This window comes from Equus caballus, chromosome 21, assembly GCF_041296265.1.
Source record: "Equus caballus isolate H_3958 breed thoroughbred chromosome 21, TB-T2T, whole genome shotgun sequence".
Classification (NCBI taxonomy): domain Eukaryota; kingdom Metazoa; phylum Chordata; class Mammalia; order Perissodactyla; family Equidae; genus Equus; species Equus caballus.
The window spans coordinates 23,263,741-23,288,894 of record NC_091704.1 but is presented as its reverse complement, the minus strand read 5'-3'; the positions used below and the strand labels follow the sequence as shown (position 1 = coordinate 23,288,894).

General features: G+C 35.9%; 1 protein-coding gene across 2 annotated transcripts in view; it reads right to left on the bottom strand.

Annotated features, from left to right (window-relative positions):
- SREK1IP1 (SREK1 interacting protein 1) overlaps positions 1–25,154 on the bottom strand; it is a 121,712-nt gene that overhangs the window by 71,911 nt on the left and 24,647 nt on the right. For both annotated transcript variants that reach the window (XM_070246209.1, XM_005604230.4), the window contains exons 3-4: positions 17,774–17,917; positions 1,948–2,020 (exon numbers count right to left, since the gene is read on the bottom strand). In XM_070246209.1, the coding sequence (XP_070102310.1) occupies positions 1,948–2,020; positions 17,774–17,917 (217 nt within the window). The remainder of the gene's footprint in view (positions 1–1,947; positions 2,021–17,773; positions 17,918–25,154) is intronic.

Genomic DNA, 25,154 nt, shown 5'->3' with positions numbered 1-25,154 from the left:
GAGCCACAAAAGGATGCAATTATATAAAAAGGGCTATAATTGTACCTCAGGATAAATGGATGAAAGCTGAACATTAGCAAAATAAAAACACTTTTGTTAATTCTTTTGATTTTTCAAGTTCAAGTACTTGATGCCTCTAGAAGCAGAGTGATACAGATGAACACTTGCAAAATAATTTTCACTAGTTACAGAAAAGATGCTTTTAAATAATACTCTATATAAATGAATGAGGATGATTTATCATTATACTTTATTTTTCTAATATTACTCTAATACTAAATTGGAAAACAAGCTGTAGAATTGCTTCCTCTAATATTAAAAAGGAAAAAAAAAAGAAATAACAAAAACTAGAAAAAGCCATCTCTTAAGATCTTACATGCAGAGATGTGCCACAATTTTCCTCCCCTAAACCCCAAATATGCGTGACAAGACAGAAACTGAATTAATTTAAAATAAAAAAAGCATCTTAAGAGATAGTTCAGTGATCTACACATTAGAAGTTAAAACCCAAGCTAAGAAGCCCTGACAGAGACACATGGGAGGAGAAAAGCGCGTGAGACTACAGGTTGTATCTGCACAATGCTTCCTGTGAAGTCCTTGACTGCCGTCCTCATTTAGGGATGCTGACTTTCCCCCGTTTCTGTAATGTTGTCTTCCCTTCTCTCCCTTGTCTGCTTCCTAGACTTCCACCATTTCTGAACTTATTTTCTCATGTATTCTCCTGCTCCCTCTTCAACTCTGTTATTCTCAACTCTTGTCTGTTTTCCTGTTTTAAAGACCCTGCTTGACCTCTGGATTCTGACCAGAGCTGCTTCTCTTCCTGCACATTTTTCTTTGCCTTTTTGGTCCTGGATTCTCACTTTTAGGGGAAAATATTCGACTTTGACATAACAACTCTATTAGGTGGCATTATCTCTGCCAAGTGTGCCCAGAAAAGTTCACTTAATTTCAGTCCCCGTCTGAGGCCTGTGAGGCCCAAGGCAGTGAAGCTTGACTAAGTAATCTGTTACTATAAACAAGAATACTAGAATTTGGAAGAAAATAGATAATCCTACTTTTCCTATAAGCAATCCACTTTGCCGTGCAAATGATTCAACAATACACTAGTCAGACTATACAATACACTGGGCTCCACCTTCCTATTATTCTTTAACTCTCAACACTTGAAAGTGACCTAACTTTTCCTATTTATAAAATTAAACGTTAAAATGTATATATTAAATGCACAGTGACAACACCTGAGTTACAGAACCTACTGTCAGAGAACTGGGGTCCAAGCCAGATATTACTATTGCCAAGTGCCTTAAAAAAATGTCAGTATGTGTATGTTTACTCTAGTATAAATGAAACTGCTCTCATCAACCATGGAAGAAGTTGCCTCTTAATTTTTGATCAATTTGTTTAACCAGTTAGTTGTTAAAAGAGTTGATACTAAAAACTCATAGGTGACTACTGAGGGTTCTGAAAGATGAGAAGGAATTTTTAGCAAGACAAGTGAATACATAAATCCTCTTAATAAATTAATTTCTTAGCCATGGCAATGATATTTTGAGAATACAAATATCTAAGCGCCAACTTCATATATATGAGGACAAAATACATATGTGAATAATATAAACATATGTCCTATTAAAAGCTTAGCTGATCTTCTAAAACGTAAAATTCTAGAATACAAATAGAATACACAAAAGAAGGGGAGAGGATTGTTATTTATCTATATCTACATTTGCTCCAAAAAGAAAATTTAAAGTGTCTGACTGTTGACTTTATTTTTGATTCCTGACATAAAGGACTTTGTTATTTTACTGAAAAAACTGAACCTCTAACTGCCACTAAGAAAAAAATTAATGTTAAATTAATGGGACTATACATGAAAAATAAAATTTTATAATCCATCCTGGATTCACAGTCTTGCTCTTTGAAAAAAAAAAGATGTTAAAAAAATACCTTTTCCTTTTCTTTTTCAACTTGATTTTCTCTTTGCTTTTTGCTTTTTTCTTCTCCTCTTCTTCATTTATTCCTGTGTGTTGAGGGGAAAGAATCAGGTTAGCATCAGTCCATATACTAATATAGTTTGTATACATTTTTTGATTTTGGTTGTTGGTTGGTGAATTTCACTGGTAAGGATACTGTACTTTTCTTGTAACAATTTTAAGATTTATTTTTATTTTATTTTACTTTTGTGAGGAAGACTGGCCCTGGGCTAACATCTGTGGCAATCTTCCTCTATATTTTTTGTATGTGGGATGCTGCCACAGCACAGCTTGATGAGCAGTGCACAGGTCCCCAATGTTTTTCCTCTTTTGAAAAATAGATTGTGGCATATATAATATTTTGTGCAACTTCTTTCTTTCATTTAACACTTTTTTGAATATTCAATTATTCTAACACCATTTGTTGAAAAGGCCATCCTTTCTACACAGAATTGCCTTTTCACCTTTGTCAAAAATCAGTTGGACTTCTGCTTCTTGGAAGATGGACTAAATGTACTTTTCCTATGCCTTCCTTTAAGTACAACTAAAACCCTTAGATATTATAAAAATAAACATAAGAAGACTCTAAAAGGTGGAAAGAAGACAGACCAGCTAGGGATCTCAAAATCCAGAGAATGAGACAGTAGTGAGTTCCCTGGAACTTCTTTTTGCTTTGTGTAGCCCGGACTCGAAGATGAAGAAGCTGGCAACCAAGCAATGTCAACAGCTACAGACAAAACTGTCCCAACAAAAGCATGCTCTCTCTAGCCAAAGGACCAAGAAAGGGACAGCCTAGTGACAGGAAACTTTTAGATAATAACTGCCTAACTCCAGCCAAACATCACAGATAAAACTATGGCAACACCTCCACCCATGCCAGCAAAGGCCGAGTGAGGAATAGATTTCCCCCTGTGAGTCTGTGATGAGGTGCCCCAACCTCCCTGCTTGAGAAGTCTAAGTAGGGAGCCAGGACTTTCATCCCCACTCACCAGTAATTAGACCTCCACTAACAATCTAACAATGTCAGTGGAAACCATATGGAGAGCCAGGACTTCCACCACCACACAGCACTAATGAGGCCCCCTCTCATTTATGCTAAAATGTTGTCAGAAGAGATTTAATGAAAGTCAAGGCTTTCACCACCACTTGCCAGTAACAAAACCAACCCTACCATGGGATACCATATAGAGAGTTGGAACTCCTACCCTCACCCAGCAGTAACAAGGAGCCATGCCCACCTTGGGTGCTGGTGGAGGCTGAGTGAGGAAACAGGTTTTCTATCTCCACCTAGCAGTAACAAGGTGTCATCCTCACTTTCCCTTCTAGGAAAATCAGATAAAACAGAAGGTCTAAAGAAAAGCCAGAGTTTAATGATATAAGATAAAAATGTCCAAATTTCAAATGAAAAGAACTCATTCAAATCAAGAACCAGGAAGACCTCAAATTGTATAAAAAATGAAGCAATCAATAGATGACAACACTTCAACGAGAGAGATATTAGAATTGTCTGAAAAAGATTTTAAAGCAGCCATCATAAAAATGCTTCAATGAACAATTATGAACATGCTTGAAACAAATGAAAAAATAGAAAGCCCCAAAGAAACAGAAAATCCAAAGAACAGAAATTTTAGAACTAAAAATACAATAAACTGAAATAAAAAGCTCAGTGGATGGGCTCAACAGCAGAACGGAAGGCACTGAAGAAATAATCACTGGAGTGGAAGACAGAACAATAGAAATCACCCAATCTGAACAATGGAGAGAAAACAGACTTAAAGAAAAGAATAGAGCCTTAGGGAACTGTGAGACAATAACAAAAGATCTAACATTTATGTCACTGGAGTCATGGAAGGTTAGGATAAAGAAGACGGTGATGAAAAAGTATTTGAAGAAACAACAGCTGAAAACTTCCTGAATTTGGCAAAAGAAAGAAACCGGCAGATTCAAGAAGCTAAGTGAATCCCAAACAAGATAAACCAAAGAAATCTATATCAAGACACATCATAATTACACTTTTGAAAACTAAAGACAAAATAAAGCAGCCAGAGAAAAATGATATGTTACTTACAGGAGTAAAACAATTAGAATGAAAGCAGATTTCTTATCAGAAAACATGGAAGCCAGAAGGAAGTGGCATAACATTTTTTAAGCCGTGAAAGAAAAGAACTATCAACCTGGAGTTCTCTACCCAGTGAAAATATTCTTCAGGAATGAAGAAGAAGTCAAGACATTCTCAGATAAAGGAAAATTAAAAGAATTTGTCACCAGCAGACATACCATATGAGAATGGCTAAAGGAAGTTCCTCTAAATGGAAAGGAAATAATAAAAGAAGGAATCTTGGAACATCAAGAAGAAAAAACACAGTAAGCAAAAATATGGGTACAATAGGCTTTCCTTCTCTTGAGTTTCTAAATTATGTTTGATGGTGGAAACAAAAACTATAACACTGCTGGGGCTGGCCCCGTGGCCGAGTGGTTAAGTTAGCGCGCTCCGCTGCAGGCGGCCCAGTGTTTCGTTGGTTCGAATCCTGGGCGCGGATATGGCACTGCTCATCAGACCACGCTGAGGCAGCGTCCCACATGCCACAACTAGAAGAACCCACAACGAAGAATACACAACTATGTACCGGGGAGCTTTGGGGAGAAAAAGGAAAAAATAAAATCTTTAAAAAAAAAAACAAAAAAAAAACTATAACACTGCTGTCTGATGTGGTTCTCAACGTATGCAGAGGACATATTTAGGACAAGTGTATTGTAAATGAGAGAGGGTAAAGGGACATAAAGAGAGGTAGGGTTTCTGTGCTTCACTTGAACTGGTAAAATACCACTGGATTGTAATAAATGATGAATGTATAATGTAATCCCTAGAGTAATCACTAAAAATGCTACATAAAATACCACATAAAAATTAAAAAACACTATGAATATATTCAAAGACACTACAGATGAATCAAAATGAAATTCTACAAGAGTTCAAGTGACACTATTGATAAATCAAAGCACTATGGGTAATTCTAAAAAATGTGCAAGTAACCCACAGGAAAGTAGGAAAAAGAAAATAGAGGAATGAAAAACAAAACACAGAAAGCAAATAATAAAATAGCAGAGTTAGCCCTAATGTATAAATAATTACATTACATTTTTAAAAGGATATCAATTAAAAGAAATTGGCAGATTGGCTTGAAAAATATGACCCATCTATATACTGTCTACAAGACTCTCACCTCAAATGTAATGATATAGGCATGTTGAAAGGAAAAGGATATAAATGGTTATGTCACACAAACATTATCAAAGGAAAGCTAGAATGGAAAGCTAGAGCTATACTTATCAGATAAAATAGACTTCAGGACAAAGAAAATTACCAGTGAAAGAAAGGAACATTATATAATGATAAAAGTTCAACTCACCAACAAGATATAGCAATCCTAAATGTATGTGTGCCAGGCAAGAGAACTGAAAAAATCCACTATGGTAGTCGGAGATTTCAACATCCTTCTCTCAGTAATTGATAGAAACTATACATAAAGTTATCAAGGATATAGAAAAACTCAAAAACACCATGAATCAACAGAATCTAAACAACGTTTAAAAAATACCCAGAAAGAGGAGATATACACATTTTTTTCTCAAGTGCCTACAGAACATAGACCAAGATAGAATATGTCCTGGGCCGTAAAGCAAACCTCAACAAACTTAAAAGAACTGAAATCATACAGAGTATATCTCTATCTTCAATGGAATAAATGAGAAATCAATGACAGAGAGATAACAGAAAAATCTCCAAACACTTGGAAATAAAATAACACACTTTTAAATAATCCATTAAGCAAAAAGGAAGTCGCAAGGAAAATAAGAAAATACATTGAGCTGAATGAAATTGAAATATAACATATCAAAATTTGTGCAACACAGCTGAAGCAGTGCTGAAAGGGGAAACTCAAGCACTAAATGCTTACAATAAAAAAGAACAAAAGTCTCAAATTAATCATCTAACCTTTCATCTCAAGAACCCAGGGGAAAAAAACCTAAGTAAACCCAAAACAAATAAAAGGAAGAAGATAAAGAACAGGAATTAATGAAATTAAAAACAGAAGAAAAATTAAGAAAAACAATGAAATAAAGCACTGGATCAATAAAGCTGACAAATCTCTAGCAAAACCATGAAAGAAAAAAATACAATATCAGGAATAAAACAGAGGATATTACTATAGACCCTGCAGACATCAAAAGGATAAGTAAAGACTATGAACAAGTCTACAAATATAAATTTGACAACTTACACAGTACACAACCCTTTCTCAAAAACACAAATTGCCACCAGTCTTCTAACATGAAATAGGTAATTTAAATAACCCTTTAACTATTAAGGAAATTGAATTTATAATCAAACCCCACCCCCAAATCTCCAGGTCCAGAAATTTCACTGAAGAATTCCATCAAACATTTAAAGAATTAACACCAATTTTACACAGTCTTATCCAAAAAATAGAAGAGAATGAAACTCTTCTCAATATTCCACAAAGCTAATGTTACTCTGATACCAATATCAGACTAAAACAGTACAAAATAAGAAAACTGCAGACGAATAACTCTCATGAATATAGGTGTAAAAATCCTTAACAAAATATCAGCAAATAGAATATTTCAAAAATCAATTAATGTAATCCACCATATTAACAGGTTAAATAAGAAAAATCATAAGATCATACCAATCAATGCAGACAATGTAGTTGGCAAAATGTGACACCCAGTCATGACAAAAACTCTCAGAAAAAACAGGAATAGAGGAAAACTTCCTCAACTTGATAAAGAGCAGCTACAAAAAACTTACAGCTAACAGTACACTTAATAGTGAAAATCTAAAAGCTCTTGTCCCCTAGGACTGGAATCCAGGTAAGGAGGTCATCTCTCACCACTCTTTGTCAACATAGTGCTATAAGTTCTAGCCACTGCAAAAAAGCAAGAAAAGGAAATAAAAGCCTTATAGATAAAAGGTGAGAAATAAAACTGTTACTCTTTGCAGATGACATGGTGGTTTACAAAGAAAATACCAAGGAATCTACAAAAAACTGCTAGAACTAATCAGTGACTTCAGCAAGGATAGAAGATAAACATACACAAATCAATTGTATTTCTATTACTAGTAATGAATACATAGACAACAAAATTAAAAATACACCATTTACAATTTTTCAAAAAAAGAAGAAAAATATTTATACATATAAATCTAATAAGACATGTATAGTATTTAATACTGAAAACTATACAATGCTAAGGAAAGTAATCAAAGATCTAAATAAATGAAGAGACAGACCATGTGTTGAAGACTCAGCATAGTAAAGATGTCAGTTCTCCCCAAATTGATATACATGTTTAATGCAATTCCTATCAAAATCTCAGCAAGATTTTTTGTAGATATAGACAACATTATTCTAAAATTTATGTTGAAGGGAAAAGGAACTAGAATAATTAAAACAATTTTGAAAAAGAAGAATAAAGTGGGAAGAATCAGTTTATCTAATTTCAAGACTTATTATATAGCTAAATTAATCAAGACTGTGTGGTATTGGTGGAGGGATGGACACATAGATCAATGGAACAGAACAGAAAACCCAGAAACAGACCCACACAAATATGACCAACTGATTTTTGGCAAAAGTACAAAAGAATCAATAGAGAACAGATGGCCTTTCAACAAATAGTGCTGGAAAAACTGGTCATGTTTAAGCAAAATAACAAACCTTGACCTAAGTGTCATGTCTTATAGAAAAATCAACTCAAAATGGATCATGGACTTAAATGTAAAATGTAAGACTATAAAACCTTTAGAAGAAAGAAAAAGAAGACCAACTTTGGGATCTAGAGATAGGCAGAGAGTTCTTATACTTCACAGTAAAAGCACAATCTATAATAGGAAAAATTGAAAAATTGTACTTTATCAAAATTAAAAACTACTACTCTGTGAAAGACCTATTTAGAGAACGAAAAGACAAGCTACATATCAGGAGAAAATATTTGCAAACTGGAGATCCAACAAAGGACTAGTATCTAGAATATATAAAGAACTCAACATTCAGCAGTAATGAAATGATGTTTAACATCATTAGCCATTAGGGAAACACAAATTAAAACCATATTGAGATATAACTACACATCTATCAGAATGCTAAAATAAAAAATAGTAACGACACTAAATGCTGGCGAGGGTGCAGAGAAACTGAGTCACTCACACATTTCTGTAAGGGATGTAAAATAGTATAACCACTCTGGAAAACAGTTTGGCAGTTTATTAAGAAACTAAACATGCAACTACCATACAACCTAGCAATTGTACTCTTAGGTATTTATCTCATAGAAATGAAAATTTATCTTCACCCAAATCCTGTTAATATTAACTTTATTTGTAATGGCCCCAAACTGGAAACAAGTCAGCTGTCCTTCAATGGGTGAATGGTTAAACAAACTGTGTTATATCTACACTACAGAATACTATTCAAGAATAAAAAGAAACAAACTATTGACATAGGCAACAACCTGAGTGAATCTCAAGAGAAGTAGTGAAAAAAGCCGATCTAAAGAGGTCACATACCATGTGACCCCATTTATAAAACATTTTTGAAATTACAAAATTATCGAAATAGATAGCAAATTTTTGATTGCAGAGATTAAGAAGGTAGTAAGGATAAGAGGGAAGTAGGTGTGGTTATAAAAGGGCAATATGAGTGATCCTTGTAGCGACAGAAATATTCTGTATCTGGACTGTAGCTAAGTCACTATCCTGGTTGTGATGCTGTACTACAATTTTGGAAGGTGTTACCATTGAGGGAAACTGGGTAAAGGGTATAAAGCGCTCTCTGGATTAGTTCTTACAGTGGCATGTGAATCTACAACTATCCCCAAATAAAGTTTAATTTAAAAAGTCATTTGGCTGTATGGGTCTAGTCTGTTCCACTGATCTATCTGTACATCAATACCACACTGTCTTGATTACTTGTAGCTTTACAGTAAATCCTGAAATTAAGTTGTGTTAGTCCTCCAACTTTATTACTCCTTTTTGAAGTATTTTGGCTATTCTAGGTTCTTCACATTTCCACAAGAACTTTAGAATCGGCTTGTCAATTTCTAAAACAGCCTGCTGGAATTTTGATTGTGATTAGTTTGAATCTGTAAGTCAAGTTGGGAAGAAGTGACATCTTAAAAAGCTTGAATCTTCTATTCCATGAATATAGTATATCTTTTGATTCATTCCTTTCTTTAATTTCCCTCAGCAATGTTTTGTATGTTTCTGTCTTGCACATCTTTTGTCAGATTTATCCCTAAATGCTTCATATTTTTAATGCTATTATAAAAGGTATTTTCAAAATTTCAATTTTTTTTTTTTGAGGAAGATTAGCCCTGAGCTAACATCTGCTACCAATCCTCCTCTTTTTGCTGAGGAAGACTGGCCCTGAGCTAACATTCATGCCCATCTTCCTCCACTTTATATACGGGATGCCTGCCACAGCATGGCTTGACAAGCAGTGCGTAGGTCCACACCTGGGATTCGAACTGTCAAACCCCAGGCCGCCAAAGCAGAATGTTCAATCTTAACCGCTGCACCACTGGGCTGGCTTGCAAAATTTCAATTTTTGATTGCTTATTGCCAGCATACAGAAACACAATTAATTTTTTTGCCCATTGAATGATCTTGTATTCTACAACTTTGCTATAAACTCAGATATTAGTTCTAGAAGCTCTTTTGGTAGATTCCCTAGGATTTCTACACAGATGATCAAGTCATCTGCAAATAAAGACAGTTTTTACTCTTTCCTTTCCAAACTGGATGCCTTTGATTTCTTTTTCTTGCTTTATTGCCTGGTTAGAATCTCTACTATAATGTTGAATAGAAGTGGTAGGAGTAGACATCTTCACTTTCTTCCTTATGTTATGGAAAAATTCAGTCTCTTACCATTTAGTATGATGTAATCTTTCAGTTTTTTATGATGTCCGTTATCAAGCTGATGAAGTTCCCTTCCTTTCCTTGTTTGCTGAGAATTTTTATCAGAAATGGAAGATGGACTTCCTCAGATAATTTCTTAAAGTATTGTAATTATCATACAGGTGTTCTTTTTTAGTCTGTTAAAAATGGTGAATTACATTGACTGATTTTTGAATGTGAAACAAATCTTGTATTCTGGGATAAACTCCACTTGATCATAACATAGCATCCTTTTTACAATTGCTGGATTTGATTTGCTAAAATTCTTCTAATTGCTTAAAGTTATCTTTGTGTCTGTATTTATGGGGATACTTTTCTTGCAGTATCGTTATCTGGTTTTGTTATCAGAGTAATGCTGATCTTATAAATTGAGTTGCAAAGTATTCCTTCCTCTTCAACTTTTAAATGCTCAGTAGAATTCATGAGAGAAGGTATTCAGTTATGGGGTTTTCTTTGCTGAAAGTTTTTAAACTAAACATTTAACTTCTTTAATAGATGCAGGATAGTTTATCTATTTCTTCTTGAAAGAGTTTTGGTAGTTTATGTCTTTCAAGTAATTTGTCCATTTTATCTAAGTTGTCCAATTTATTGGCATAAGGTTGTTCATAATAGTCCCTTATTTTAGTATCTGTATCATCTGTATTGTTGTCACTTCTTTCACTTCTGATATTGGTAATGTATGACATTTCTTATTTATTGATTTATTTTTTACCTGATCAGTTTGGATAGTGATTTTTCAATTTTATAGGTCTTCTCAAAGAACTGGCTTTTGGTTTCACTGATTTTCTCTACTTTCCATTTCACTGATTTCATTTTATTACTTCCTTTCTTCCCCTTACTTTGGGTTTCATTTGCTCTTCTTTTTCTAGTGTGGTAAGGCAGAAGAAGTCATAAATTTGAGACATTTTTTCATTTCTAATACAGGCATTTAGTGCTGTAAATTTGTCTCTAAGTACTGCTTTAGGGCTATCCCATAAATATTATGCTGTGTTTTTATTTTCATTCAGTCCAAAATACTTTATAATTCCCTTTTGCTTTTTTTCTTTGATCCCATGGGTTATTTAGAAGTGTGTTGCATTACAGATATTTGGGAATTTTCCAGAAAGCTATCAGTTATTGATTTCTAATTTAATTTCCTTGTGGTTAGAAACATACTTTGCATAACTTTAATCCTTTAAAATTTACTGAGACTTGTTTTATAGCACAGAATAAGATTTATCTTGGTAGATGTTCTCTGTGCACTTGAAAAAAACAAAAACAAAAACGTGTTCTGCTCTTGTTGGGTGAGGTGTTCTGTAATGCTAAATAGTTCAAGTTGGGTGACAATGTTATTTAAGTTTTCTATGTCTTTTCTGATTTACTGTCTACACGTTCCATCAATTATGAGAGAGGTGTGTCTAAATCTCCAACTATAACTGTGGATTTGTGTATCTACAGGGATTTTCCCTGGTAGTTCTAACAGGATTTGCTTCATATATTTTAAATTTTGTTATTCAGTGCATAAACACTTAGTATTTTTATGTCCTCTTGACTAACTGACTCTTTTATCAATTATGAAAAAAACCTCTTTATCCCTAGTAATATTCTTTGTTTTGAAATCTACTTGGTCTGACATTAAAATAATCATTTTAGCTTTTTCTTGAGTAGCTGTCTTCTTTTAGTAGCTACAATAAGTTCAGAATAACTATTGTAAATATGTCCACCAAAAAAAGATGGGAGAAAGGAAGCAAACAGTAGCTATGAAAATAATTTCCTCTTCCATCTAGGAATGATGGGTAAGGAGCCCACGAACTAGATTATATAGATAAATTAGTTCTAATAAAAACAAAATAATCCTAGAATTCAATAAACCTTTTTTCCTGGCCATCTACCCTTAGGAACTAGCAGTACTGACGAGGGTAGGCAGTACACACCTAAGCTATGAGAATTCAAGCACTGAAGACAACAGTTTATTTTAGATAGTCCAGTGTTTGTATACTACCACTCTTAAAACTATTCCACCTCTATTTATTGAGGTTCCTTCTGAGACAGGATGCTGAAATGTACATAGGCATAGCAGGGAAAATAATCTGAGTTTTTGCAAACTAATAATTTCTTGGAAAATGATACAACCAAGCTTTGGAGTACAAAATAGAAGATAAGAAGGTCCTTATGTACTTTAGCACTTAAATTTTGTAATGTGGTGGTCTCTTATGTAACATACGGGAGTCAGAGGTTATGATGCACGGCTTAGAGACAGCTTTGGGGTAGTATGGAAGGCCCATCCTAGCAGTACCACGCAGGCTCAGTCACTAGATCCTTGCATGTCTGTCATCAGGTTTGTAGCTACTCCAGCTCTTTTAAATACGAGACTAGGCAGTTACAAACCTAGATCCATTAATCTAAATTTCCCATTCCCTCTGTGTCTTCCAATCAGCTACTTGCAATATCTTTTGTAGCTGTCTTACAAAAAGCACATTTTGAGCCAAATATAGGCTTTACTCCAATTATCCTACAAATTCCTTCAAGCCCTATCTTTATGAAGCTTGAAACCACGATTGTAGGTCATTCATTTGAATCTGATCCCAGCAGTTACTAAAGGGATGGGGAGAAACGATATGGCAATACAATGCAAATGTCTGATTTTGGTATTTTCTCCCAGGTAGTTTTCAGAGTCAACTACCTTTAAATAAAATCAAGTATGAACTTAACATAAAACTCTCTTAAACAAAACAAACTAAACTAAAAATCCAAACTAAGCCAAAAACCCCCAAATTTGTCAAAATACAACATTTCTTTTCTGGACTGAACTAAAAGAATATCGTAAAAAATTAAGGGATGAGATATGAAGAGAGGACTACCTCTTAAATACAGGCAAATTGAAGACTAATATTACATAATAGTAGGTAAAATAGAAGGAGAAAAAAAATCCATACTCTTGAATTTCTTGGGTCCTTTGTAAAATCCTTTTACCTTGACTTTATGCATACTGTACCATAAATAGATCTTCAGATATATGCTACTATCAGTAACAATTCCAAAGGCAAGTTTCTTCAGAAAATTCAAAATGCAGTATAAAATCTTAACAAGCAGCTTTCTGAAGCACTGTAGTGCCATCAGATGTAAGCAAGTTCACACACACACACACACACACACACACACACACACACACACAGAATGTGAGTCAGGAAGACCTTACGATCCTTCCTATAAATTGACTGTTTGGTCTTTCCCTTTTCATAGCACCGGTGATATAATCTTCTAAGGCTGCACAGGTCCCAGGTTATTATAATAAGACAATAACACTCTTTCCTATCCACATTAAGTCCTACTCTCACATTTTCTAATTTGCATCAAAATTTGACATATTTGTCATTTAGACTTCTTTTGTTTGTCTTAAATGAAAGATATTAGAGGCCAGGCCCAGTGGCCTAGTGGTTAAGTTCAGCACTCTGCACTTCAGGGGCCCAGGAAGTTCCCTACATCACTTGTCTTTCAGTGGCCATGGTGTGGCAGCAGCTCATATACAAAAAGAGGAAGATTGGCAACAGAAGTTAGCTCAGGGCAAATCTTCTTGAGCAAAAAAAACAAAGGAATAAAATCCCAAATCCAAAAAAGATTTTCTTTTAAATCTTTAAATGAAAGACATTAAGATAGTAAATGCAATGAAAAATATGCAATATAATAGAAGCAAATACAAAAGAGGCAAATAGAAAACAGAACTTTTACAAAAATAAGTTTGACTTGATTTTTTGGTGATATTTCTTTATCTTCCCTTTCATGTCTTTATTTCATAACAACAGAACAACTAATTACATAAATACACTAAACATTCTTTGCTTTCTCCTGGCTCACTATTTTTATGATGTCATTTTTTAAAAAAACAACATATTCAAAAGCTTCCTACCTCTAAGGACCAAGGAAAGATTCAAGGAGCCCCCAGGACTATCTAAAGGATGTAGGATGAGAACTCACACTCAGTAGGTCAGTGTTTTACCCTCGCCCCTTTTGAGATTCTGAGCAGTATCAGAAAGTTATCACTGGAACTAAGAACCACAACCTCTGCACTTCTTTCCTCCACGTACCATGGAACCAATCTATTGCTTATTTGGGTAGGGGTCTCTGGGCTTCCATTAGGTAACCATGAAATAAATATGGATCCCTTTTATAATAATTTCTTATTGGAATCTGCATGATATGCTGGAATGAGTACTGTCCTGGGTGGGAGTCATGAGACTTGGAAACAAGTTCTGAGCCTTTAAGTGACCAAGGGCAAGCATATCTTTTAAAGGAAAAAAAAGCTCAATTGAGTCAGTCATTCTCAATATGAGGTTAGGGGAAAGCTGATTCTAATAAAGAAGGTTTACCAACTACTCCTCATCCTGGAGATTATGATACGTTAACTCCCTCTACTTCCTCCCAGGGTGGATTTGTCCCAGGTCTTCTGATTGAAAATCACCTCTAGAATAAACCACTATTCATAAGAGGAGTGTACTTTATCTTTGAAGATGGACGTGGTGAAGAAAAAAAGGTCAAGAACCAATTGACTGGATGATCTCTAAGGTAGAGATTGTAATGAAAACAGTATAGGCAAGAAGCCTGGATGATGGTGCTGGCTTTACTGTGACCAGTTACTAACTTTGGGAAGGCATTTGTCCTCATCTTCCTTTTCTATAAAACCAGGTGTTTAAACTATGTGTTCTCTAAGATCCTTCCTAATTCTAAAGCTTAATGCATTTATTAAAAAGATAGGGCAGTGTAGATGGATGGGTTAGAAATTTTCTTTGTGGAACTGATGATCTTAGGCTTTCTCTCCCAGAATCTCCTGTTCTGCTTCTATGTGGTTTGGCTGCTCTCTTTGTCTGGTACAGCTACCTTCCCAGGATTCCCCTTTATGTAGGGATTCCATCCTGGGGATGCCATTCTTGTCTCTTCTATTTCCTATATTCCATGTCTTCCTTTTTTTTTTGGTCTATTCCCTTACTTTGGTAGAAAACTCTGGAATAAGTACTGTAAGAAAGGGTATGTGAGAGGTAAACTTTTTTGAGACTTTGAATGTCTGAAAATGCCTTTGAATAAAGGCATACTTTCACATTCGGTTGACAAAATTTTGGTTGGATATATCTTTCTAACTTGGATACAATTTTTCTCCAAAAATTTGAAAGTGTTATCCACATCTACTAGCTTCCAGTATTGCTTTACAGAAGTACAAAGCTATTCTGACTCCTGATCCTTTACCTGTTTTATCCTTGACTCTGGAAGTTTGGATTATATTCTTCCTGTTTCCTATGAGACAAAGTTTCAAGTTTTTAACACTGTGCTTGGTACTTGTTGAAACTTTTCATCTGGGAACTAACGTCCTTCAGTTCTTGGAAATTTTTTGTTTTCTCTTTCTGAGACTCACTTGAATTAAATATTTCCTAGACTGACCCTTCAATTGTCTTTTATCTTTTTCCTCCCATTTTGCTCTTCTTCTTAGATTTCTTCAACTTTATCTTCCATCTCTATCAAGTTTTTCAGGTCTGCTTCTCTTTTAATTTCCCAAAGTTCTTTTGTTGTTTTTTTATTTTTTATAGTATCTTATTCACGTTTCCTGGGGGGTATACCTCATCTTTCTATGAAACTGGTTATTAATGATTTCTGTTAAGTTTTCTTTTCCCTGCATAGACTCTGTCCTTCAAGGTGGTTTTTTTTTGTTTGTTAGTTTTGGTATCCATATTCATGTAAAAGTCTTTCCTCAGAAATTTAGTGCTCTTTAGTTGTCTAAAAAGCTAACTGGGAGCTTTGAGCAAGCAAAGCTTAGAAATCTGGACTTTACTGGTAATCTGGCTAGGCCAGGTGAATCTTCAAATCTTCTGCCTGAGTGATATATGCCTGAGAACCAAACAGGTGAAGATGGCTGGAAGGTTCTCACCATTCTGTATCTAACCTTTTACTATTTTCATCTGTGTTTGGAATAACTCAGTTTAAAGACCCTTTGTCTTACCCTGTCTAGAAAATAGACCTACAGTAGTCTGAGGTGACGAAAGGAAGCCATCTGTCTTCACAGAGTAGGGGAAGGGAATTAAGCATATAATTACTTCAGATTTTTAACCAATCCCTTTGTTTTTAGCCTTACATACATCCTCACTTACAGAGGTAACTAAGAACACTCATTATCAAGTCTTTAGAGAGTTTTAAAGTGTATATCAGGCTACTTCTCAGCTTTCCACATTGTTAAAGGATTAAGCTTTCTTAAATGTGCAGTCTGTTATCACTAACCCATCTGCTTTTTAGTAAAATGTTGTCACTACTTCTTCCTATCCCATTTTCTTTGTCTTTGTGGATTTATGTCTTAAAAAAAATTCTTCTATCATTTCAGTAGGTTTCAGTAGGGAGCAAAATTAAGCATGTGTATTCAAGCAGTTATCTTTACCCTGAAGCTATTTATACTCATATGTAATGTAACTCTTACTTGACCTCTTTGGGACTCCCCTCTCTCTTTTGCCTTCTCAGGTTATCCTAGTACCCTGGCAATTGACTTCTATATTTACCTTGATTGGATAGAATATGGCAAACCTAAAATTCTTTTTAAGTGTTTATTGTTCTCTGATGACCTAAAATAAGTTTAACCTTTTTTGCATCTTTCTCACCCCATGCCTAAACTCATGGTCAAATAAGCTGCATTTTGCTTCTGTTTGACATCTACCGTATAGCATTTTGTAGTTTACAAAGTATTTTCACAGACAGCATATCACATTTTATCCCTAAAAACCTCACTGCAAGGATAGGCCATTTTATACACAAGATGGGAAAGAAATGGTTAAATAGTAGGTGTGCAATCTATTCTCTCTTTGAGGGGAGAGAAGGATGCCCCCAGGAAAGAAAGAAGGTAAGTTGGTCAAATCTCTTTGTAAACATGCTAATCAGAGACCTCCTGGAAACAAATTAATGGTATTTGCTAGCTAAAGAATCCCTATTTTGGGGGTTGGGGGTAGAAAGTGAGGCTTGAATAACAGAAATCTGCTTTCTCACAATTCTGAAAGCTAGAAGTCCGTGATCAAGCTGCTGGCAAGAGAATCCTTGTTTATAAGGATTGGCAAGAGACTGCTTATAGCAGGATATGCCTGGATCATCTAAGATTGTTTATGGTAAATAGTCCTGGAATCTATGGGAATGCTCCCTGGAAAATGCAACTATCCAGAGATACAGTTGAGATGTTTCATGACTAAAATGACTTTCTTTTGTCTAAGTAATGTAGAAACCTCTCATGCTAATCTTGTCTAGAGTGGGTTCTGAAGCAGAAAGAAAATACCTGGGGAGCTGTACAGGCTGTCCCAGAACTTTTGCTGTTTTGCCCACACCTTGAAATTATCATTTATACGCTTGAAATTATTATTAAAGCTTCAGACTGGCTAAGATCTCTGATTCAAATTACTGTGATTTGACAATCCCATCCCTTGTGTTATCCCACAAGGAAATTGAGGTTAAGAGCGGTTAAGTGCCGCAAATCACATGCCAAAAAATGGCCAAATAGGGCTAGAAACCCAGTCTTAAATCAGACCCTTTGTACCATGTGACAATCCTAGTGTGATGGAACAACAAGAACAGCAATGACAAGACGACCTGGGTTGTGGAATCGGAAATAGACTTGCCTCCTGGTTCTATCACTGATCAGCTGTTTGATTTTGGGCAAATTACAACATTCAAAGCCTACTCCTTACTTACGTATTACTTCTTACATAAAATACAAAAGATATCTTAACGATAAATACAATAGAACAATCGATAAATATGACATAATATAGCAAAACATTTAGAAACATTTTTAAAGGATGGAAGGAAAAAAAGTATTGCTTACTTTTTTCTTGTAATGCCTGCAATTTATTCAGTTCTTCATTCTCTTCATCACTCTCTTCACTGCTTGTGCTGCTGACATCCAAAACTATGTCCCTTTTTGGGTCTACTCGGAGAAAATTGCGGCATTCAAAAGTCAGGTGACCAGCTAAGCAGAACAAACAAACGAAAAATGTAAATGACAAAACGATAGATACATTATATATTTTTTTGTTTTGTTGCCTCATAGTAAACAACAAGTTACAATTTTGATATTATAATGTTTAGTTTTAACTTTTATTCAGTGGGCGGTAGTTTGCTTTCCCTGAATGCAACACTCAGACAGAAAACTTTTTCCTTTCCTCATCAGGGCTTCTAATTCAATAAAATTCATTTTGGGCTACTTCTTATGGATTTCAGGTATTGAATTATTATATATTCCCTTTCCTATGCACTAAGGAAAACATTGTCATACTTAAGATTTTATATTTAACTCCTTTCCCACACCTTTTCTTTCTCAGCTTGACTACCATACTCATGCAACTACACAGCTTTCATCTAACTGAAGGAACCATAATAACATAACTGAATGTGCTCTTCTAAAGAGCACCTAAAAATTTAATTCTGACATCATTCACCCCCTGAAGATTCTCCCTGTAAGAAAACTACAATTGTCTATATGTCACATGATATTAACTTTTTTAAAAAATCAAATATTACAAACACCAGAAGAGTACAAGAAGTAATATAACTAATACCCAAGTGCCTATCACCTACATGTTAACATTTTGTCATATTCACTTACAATTTTTCTAAGAGAAACGCTTGCACATGTGTGCACACACAAAGTTGGAGAGCTTGTACCACCCTCTGGAACGCTGCCCCAATCCCATTCCCTTCTTTCTGTCTTCAGAAGTTGGTACACTGAAGTGGGTTTCTATCTTTGCCAAACAGCAGATTGTATTATGTTTTTAACATAAGCTCAATTATACTTACCTATCATTCTGCAACTTGTTTCTGCCACTCAATATTATGTTTTGTGATTTACCGATAATAACATAAGTAGGTGTAATTAACTCTTTTTATCTGAGGAATAATGTTCCATTGTATAAAAATAATATTTATTTGTCCTTTCTACTATCAACATAATCTTAGGTTGCTCCCAGTATTTTGCTATTATAAATAATGTTGAAATGAGTAGCAGTACATATCTCTTTGTGCACACATGCCATGGTTTCTCTAAGGCAGCAGCTTTTAAATTTTTTTGACTATGACTGACTGATGGTAAAAAATAACAATATAACCCGTGTACTCGTCCACACATTCATATACATATACACACTAACACATAAAAATTGAAACAAAAGTTACATGAAGCATTATTACATTTGATATTCAAAAAAATCAATGCTGATGGTGACCACATGATTGATTTCACAACCCACAAATGATTCACCATCACTCTGTGGTAGAGTTTATTTCTAGCTCTCTCTTACTCCAAGAGTGAAGTCCTTTGGAAGCTCTAGATTTACACAAGAGCATCTCCTATTAGAGGTCTAATCCTGGACAGGGCCTTGGGTCTTGCTTTTATCCCTGCACCCTGCAATCCATGAAAATAGAAGTTGAAGCACCCTGGGATCAGCAAATACCCTCAAGACTTACCTCTTAGAATTTCCTGTGGTTGTTGGCCTCTGAATATTCTTTCTTTATTTTCTTCCTAGCACACTAATGTAGCTAAAATATGTACTGCACATTTGATACAAGTTTCTTAGTTGTTTACTGGAGGGTCCAGGCTGCCACATTGCTGGAAACAAGTTTCCCTTGTTGTGATTTCTTTCCAACTGAACCATTCAGAAGTGTTCTTTTTAGTTTCCAAATATATGGGGTTTTCAGTCCATGCCTTCATTGATTTTTAAATTTATTAAACTGTTATAAGAGAATGGGGTCTGTATGATATCAGTTCTTTGTTATTTGCTGAGATTCTTTTGTGTCCTATCAAGTAGTAAATTTCGGAAAAGATTTGGTATGTATTGTAAAAGAATATTTATCACTATTTGTTGAAAAGGGTTCTATGTCTTCTTGTTGTTCAAATCTTCTCCATATTATTTTTTTGTCTAATAACTTACAATACCGCAATTTTAAATACCTCTGTCCTCATAGATTTGTCAATTTACCCTTGTAATACAGTTTTTGTTATATACATTTTGAGATCATATTAGTCAGCACAGCCAAGATCATTGTCTTATCTTCTTGGATGACTGTTCTTGAATCTCTATCGCTGGTACTGCCCTTGCCTCAAACGTCTGATATTAGAAACGCTCTACTAATTCTCTTTTGATTATTGTTAGTTGAATCATATGAAGTTGCCATTTTTGTGTGTAACACAGCTGAATATCAACAAAATTCAACCTAACATTTATCTGTTCTTTTTTCTTCCATCCCTTTATTTTGAAAATTTCTACGTAACTTTTAGTTTTCTATGTAGTTTTATTAACAAAGACATGTAGCTGGACTTAAGTTTATTTATGTAATTTGAGACCAGACCAATTTTTAATGTTAATTTCTTAGCTTGGAAAAGTAGTTCCTGCCTCACTGGAGGCAGTGTGTAAATTCACTCCTCATACTTACACATGGTGTAAGCTTGGGTTGCCAATTCTGGATCATTCTTTTTCTTCAAATTATTATTTTATAGGAATTCAAACAAATACTTAACTTTCTTGCCACTTTCCCTGGACAGTGAACGGAAGTCTTCTAATCTCTGCTTCACAGCTTGTTGAGCAGTCTGGCTTCATACAAGAGCCTCCGCTTCAGCCGTGCTGCCACTGCAAGGAGTCTAGGGCCTCAGAGCACACCCCATGGAGGTCTACCCAGTAGGCCTGCGTACCTGACTGTTTTCAGGTATCATTCCCTGCTCTGCTTTTAAGCTCCTTTTCACTTCCAGCACCTGGGGATTGCCTTTTCATTCTTTTGCGCTGGGTTATTTTTGTTGTTGTTGTTTCTCTATTTTTCTCTGGCATCTCTTGGGTTTGGAGCAGAAGGGAGGCCTTTCTATGTCGGTTCAGTTTGCCATTTTGATCAGAACTCCTGATGATACAATTTTTCCTTTAGATAAGCTAGCTTTGCACCCAAAGACCTCATATTACAATGAATATTTAAAATAAATAAAATATTTAAATAATAACCACACTGGCAGCAGGTTCTGTCTCACATCAATTTTAGCTTTGCTTTAATGAAACTGATCCTAAACTGATAAGAAAAGTTATTCATGAAGCTACAAAAAATTTCCTATTTTTTTCTCTATTGGAGAATAAATGAACAAACTTAGAGAATAACTCTATTCCAAATATTTTCTAAACAGACTCTAAGTAGATAATGAGGAGAAAATTCTTAGGTGACCAGAAACAAACTTTTGACGACAGACATGTAAAGACATTTAAAGTCATAACACTTAGGAGCTGATTATAAAAAGTGATGTGGCTTTTTCAGAAATGGAAAAACCAATCCTCCAATTCATATGGAAATGCAATGTGCTCCAAGTAGTGAAAACAATCTTGAAAAAGAACAAAGGTAGAAGACTCACACTTCCTGATTTCAAAACTTACCATAAAGCTGTAGTAATCAAAACAGGGTGGTGTTGTCACATGGAAAGACATATAGACCAATGGAACAGAGCTGAGAGACCAGAAATAAACCCGTACACATATATAGATGGCCAACTGACTTTGGACAAGAATGTCGAGTCCATTTAATAGGTAAAGAATATTCTCTTCAACAGGTGGTGCTGGGACAACTGGATTTCCATATGTAAAAGAATGAAGTTGGACCCCTCACCTCAAAACATATGCAAAAACTGACTCAAAATGGATCAATGACCATAAAAATATAAGAGCAAAACCATAAAACTCTTAGAAGAAAGCATAAGGCTAAATCATCATGACCTTGGATTGGCAATGGATTCTTAGATATACCAATAGCACAAACAATAAAAGAAAAAATCAATAAAATGGACTTCATCAAAATTTAACTTTTGTGCAAAGAAATTATTATGAAAACTAAAAGACAATCTACAGAGTGGGAGAAAATATTTGCAAATCATATATCTGATAGGATTTAATATCCAGTATATATACAACTCCTACAAGAACAAAAAGACAACTCAATTAGAGAAATGCAAAGGACTTGAATAGGTATTTCTCCAAAGAAGATATACAAATGGACAATAAGACCAAAGATGCTGAACATCATTAGCCATTAGGGAAATGCAAATCAAAACCACAATGAGAGTGACATCAGCAACACGGTGGATGAGCGGTTTTGTTTATCTCTCCCCCTTCAAGCTACAACTAAATGGACATTCATTGGTCAACAGAGGCTACTCACACAGCACCTAAGAATGCCTGAGAGACTTGCACTGCTATACATTAGAAGGTAGATGGCCTACCCACGGGGAAGAGGTGGACATAGGTGAAAACTCTCCGGGCCCCAGACAGTCCAGTACCCACAAGTGACTCCCCCAGCTGGAGTGCTCATAGAACCACCGTGGCCCTGAGGGTGGGCAGGTGCCTTGGCACGACTGTGGAAACAGGTGACTACAGCCCTAAGTCCCCTGTGACTGCTCTTTGGACCGGTGGGAAAATCCAGTCGCATTGCAGCCCCAGGGAGTGACCTGGGCTCAGACTTGGTAGGGAGGCCCCGGCCACCAAGTACAAAGGTTGGCGTGACCTAGGAGCAGATGCAGCACGGCTCGGCAAGCAAACCACTGGCTGCATTAAACATCCACAGCTCTGCTGCGGCACTGAGGGGGCAAGTGAGATCCAGCGGGACGGGGGGAGTGGGCGGTGACAATCCGGAGACCCAGCATGACCACTCCTTGGTCCAATGGGGAAATCCATGGTCCCACAGTGGCCCCAGGTAGAGACTGGGCATGGCCCTAGGGGAGAGGCCCCACCCATCAAGCACAAAGGCTGGTGCAACCTAGAAGTAGATGTGCCATGGCTGGGCAAGCAAACTGCCTGCTTTCTTAAACGCACATAACTCTGCTGTGGCCCAAGGTGGCAAATGAGATCCACCAGGACCAGATGGCAGTGGAGCTGCAAGTCTGGGTGAACAAGCTCCTGACTGCCTCGAAAGCCCATAACACTGCTGCAGTCCCTAAGTGGGTAGTGTGTCTAGGTGGGTCTCTGGGAGCAGGCAGCAGCAACCCGAAGCCCCTGTGTGATTGCTCCCATAGTTGATGGGAGACCCCACAGGGCCAATGCAATCCCAAGGAGTGGCCCCGGCTCAGACAGGGATCATGGTGGGTGCAGATTCCACAGCTCCTGCCCTCTCCCCACAGTGGCAGTAACTGGAAGCAGTAACCAAACTCCATCTCTATGAGGAGGCACAAATCCATGCCATCAAGCATTATGAAAAAATATATTAAATCTCCAGAACAGAAGGAAAAGGACAAGTACCCAGAAAAACAATCCCAAAGACACAGAAATCTATAACCTAAATGACAAAGAATTCAAAATAGCTATCATTAAAAAACTCAACAAGTTAAAAGAGAACACAGATAGACAACACAATGAGTACAGGAGCTATGTCACAAAAGAGTTTGAAACTATAAAGCAGAATCAATCAGAAATGTTGGAGATGAAAAACACAATGGATGAGATTAAGAAAAATCTGGACTCCCTGAACAGTAGGGCTGGTAATATGGAGGACAGAATTAGCATTCTGGAGGATAGGAAGATAGAAATGCTTCAGATAGAGGAGGAGAAAGAACTAAAACCAAAAAGAAAGGAAGAAACTCTCCAAGAAATATCTGACTCAATCAGGAAATGCAACATAAGGATTCTAGGTATCCCAGATGGAGAAGAGAAGGAGAATGGAGCAGAAAGCTTGTTCAAAGAAGTAATAGTTGAGAACTTCCCAAACCTGGGGAGGGAGCTGGAAATCCATGAGACAGAAGCCAATAGATCTCTAAACTTTATCAATGTAAAAAGACCAACTTCAAGGCATAAAGTAGTAAAACTGGTGAAAGTGAATGACAAACAAAAAACATTAAGGGTAGTAAGGTAGAAGAAAATAACCTACAAAGGAACCCCTACCAGGCTGTCAGCAGAAATCTTACAGGCCAGGAGAGAGTGGAATGATATACTCAAAATTCTGAAAGACAAAAACTTTCAGCCAAGAATACTCTATCCAGTTAAAATATCCTTCAAATATGAGAGAGAAATAAAAACTTCCCAAGATAAACAAAAGTTAAGGGAGCTCATTGTCATAAGATTCCCCCCCCCCCCCACACACACAAAATCCTCAGGAAGGCCCTCATACCTAAAAAAAGGGGTGGGGGGAGGTTACAAAACCCTGAGAAAGGAGATAAGTAGATAGACAAAATCAGAAAATTGCAGCTCTCCATCAGAACAGGTTAGCAATGATTAATTATAACATTAAAGATAAAGGAAAGGAAAACACCAAGAATAAATATAATCTTGTCATTTTAACCTCAAACTCACAAGAAGAAAAAAGATGTGACAAAAACAACTTAGAAGGGCAAGAAGAAAGGGATGGAACTGGCTTAGTCTAAGGAAATAAGAGGCTATCAGAAAATGGACTATCTCATCTATGAGATGTTTTATACAAACCACATGGTAACCACTCAACAAATAATTAGAACAGAGACACAAATTACAAATAAGGATAAAACTAAGAAAACCAGCATAGAAAACTACCTTACTGAATTGGCAGCCCAAGATACACGGGATGAGAAACAAAGGAAATGCAGGAGAACCAGAAAACAAGTGATAAAATGGCAGCATTAGGTCCCTACATTTCAATAATCACTCTAAATGTAAATGGATTGAATTCTCCAATCAAAAGACACAGAGTGACAGGATGGATTAAAAAACAAGACCCAACAATATGCTGCCTCCAGGAAACACACCTCAGTGCCAAAGACAAACACAGACTCAGAGTGAAGGGATGGAAGACAATATTTCAAGCTAATAGTGAGCAAAAGAAAGCTGGTGTCGCCATACTTATATCAGACAAAGCAGACTTCAAGACAAAACAGGTAAAGAGAGACAAAGAGGGGCAGTATATAATGATAAAAAGGACACTCCACCAAGAAGATATAATATTTATAAATATATATGCACCAAACACAGGAGCACCAAAGTACATAAAGCAACTAGCAAGAAAACTAAAAGGAGCACTAAAACTAAAACTAAAAACTAAAACTAACAACAATAAAATAATAGTAGGGGACCTCAACACCCCACTTACTCCAACAGATAGATCATTCAGAGAGAGAGAGTCAATAAGGAAATTGTAGAATTAAATGAAAAACTAGACCAATAGATTTAATAGATATAGAGAACACTCCATCCAAAAACAGCAGGTTAGACATTCTCTCCAAGTGC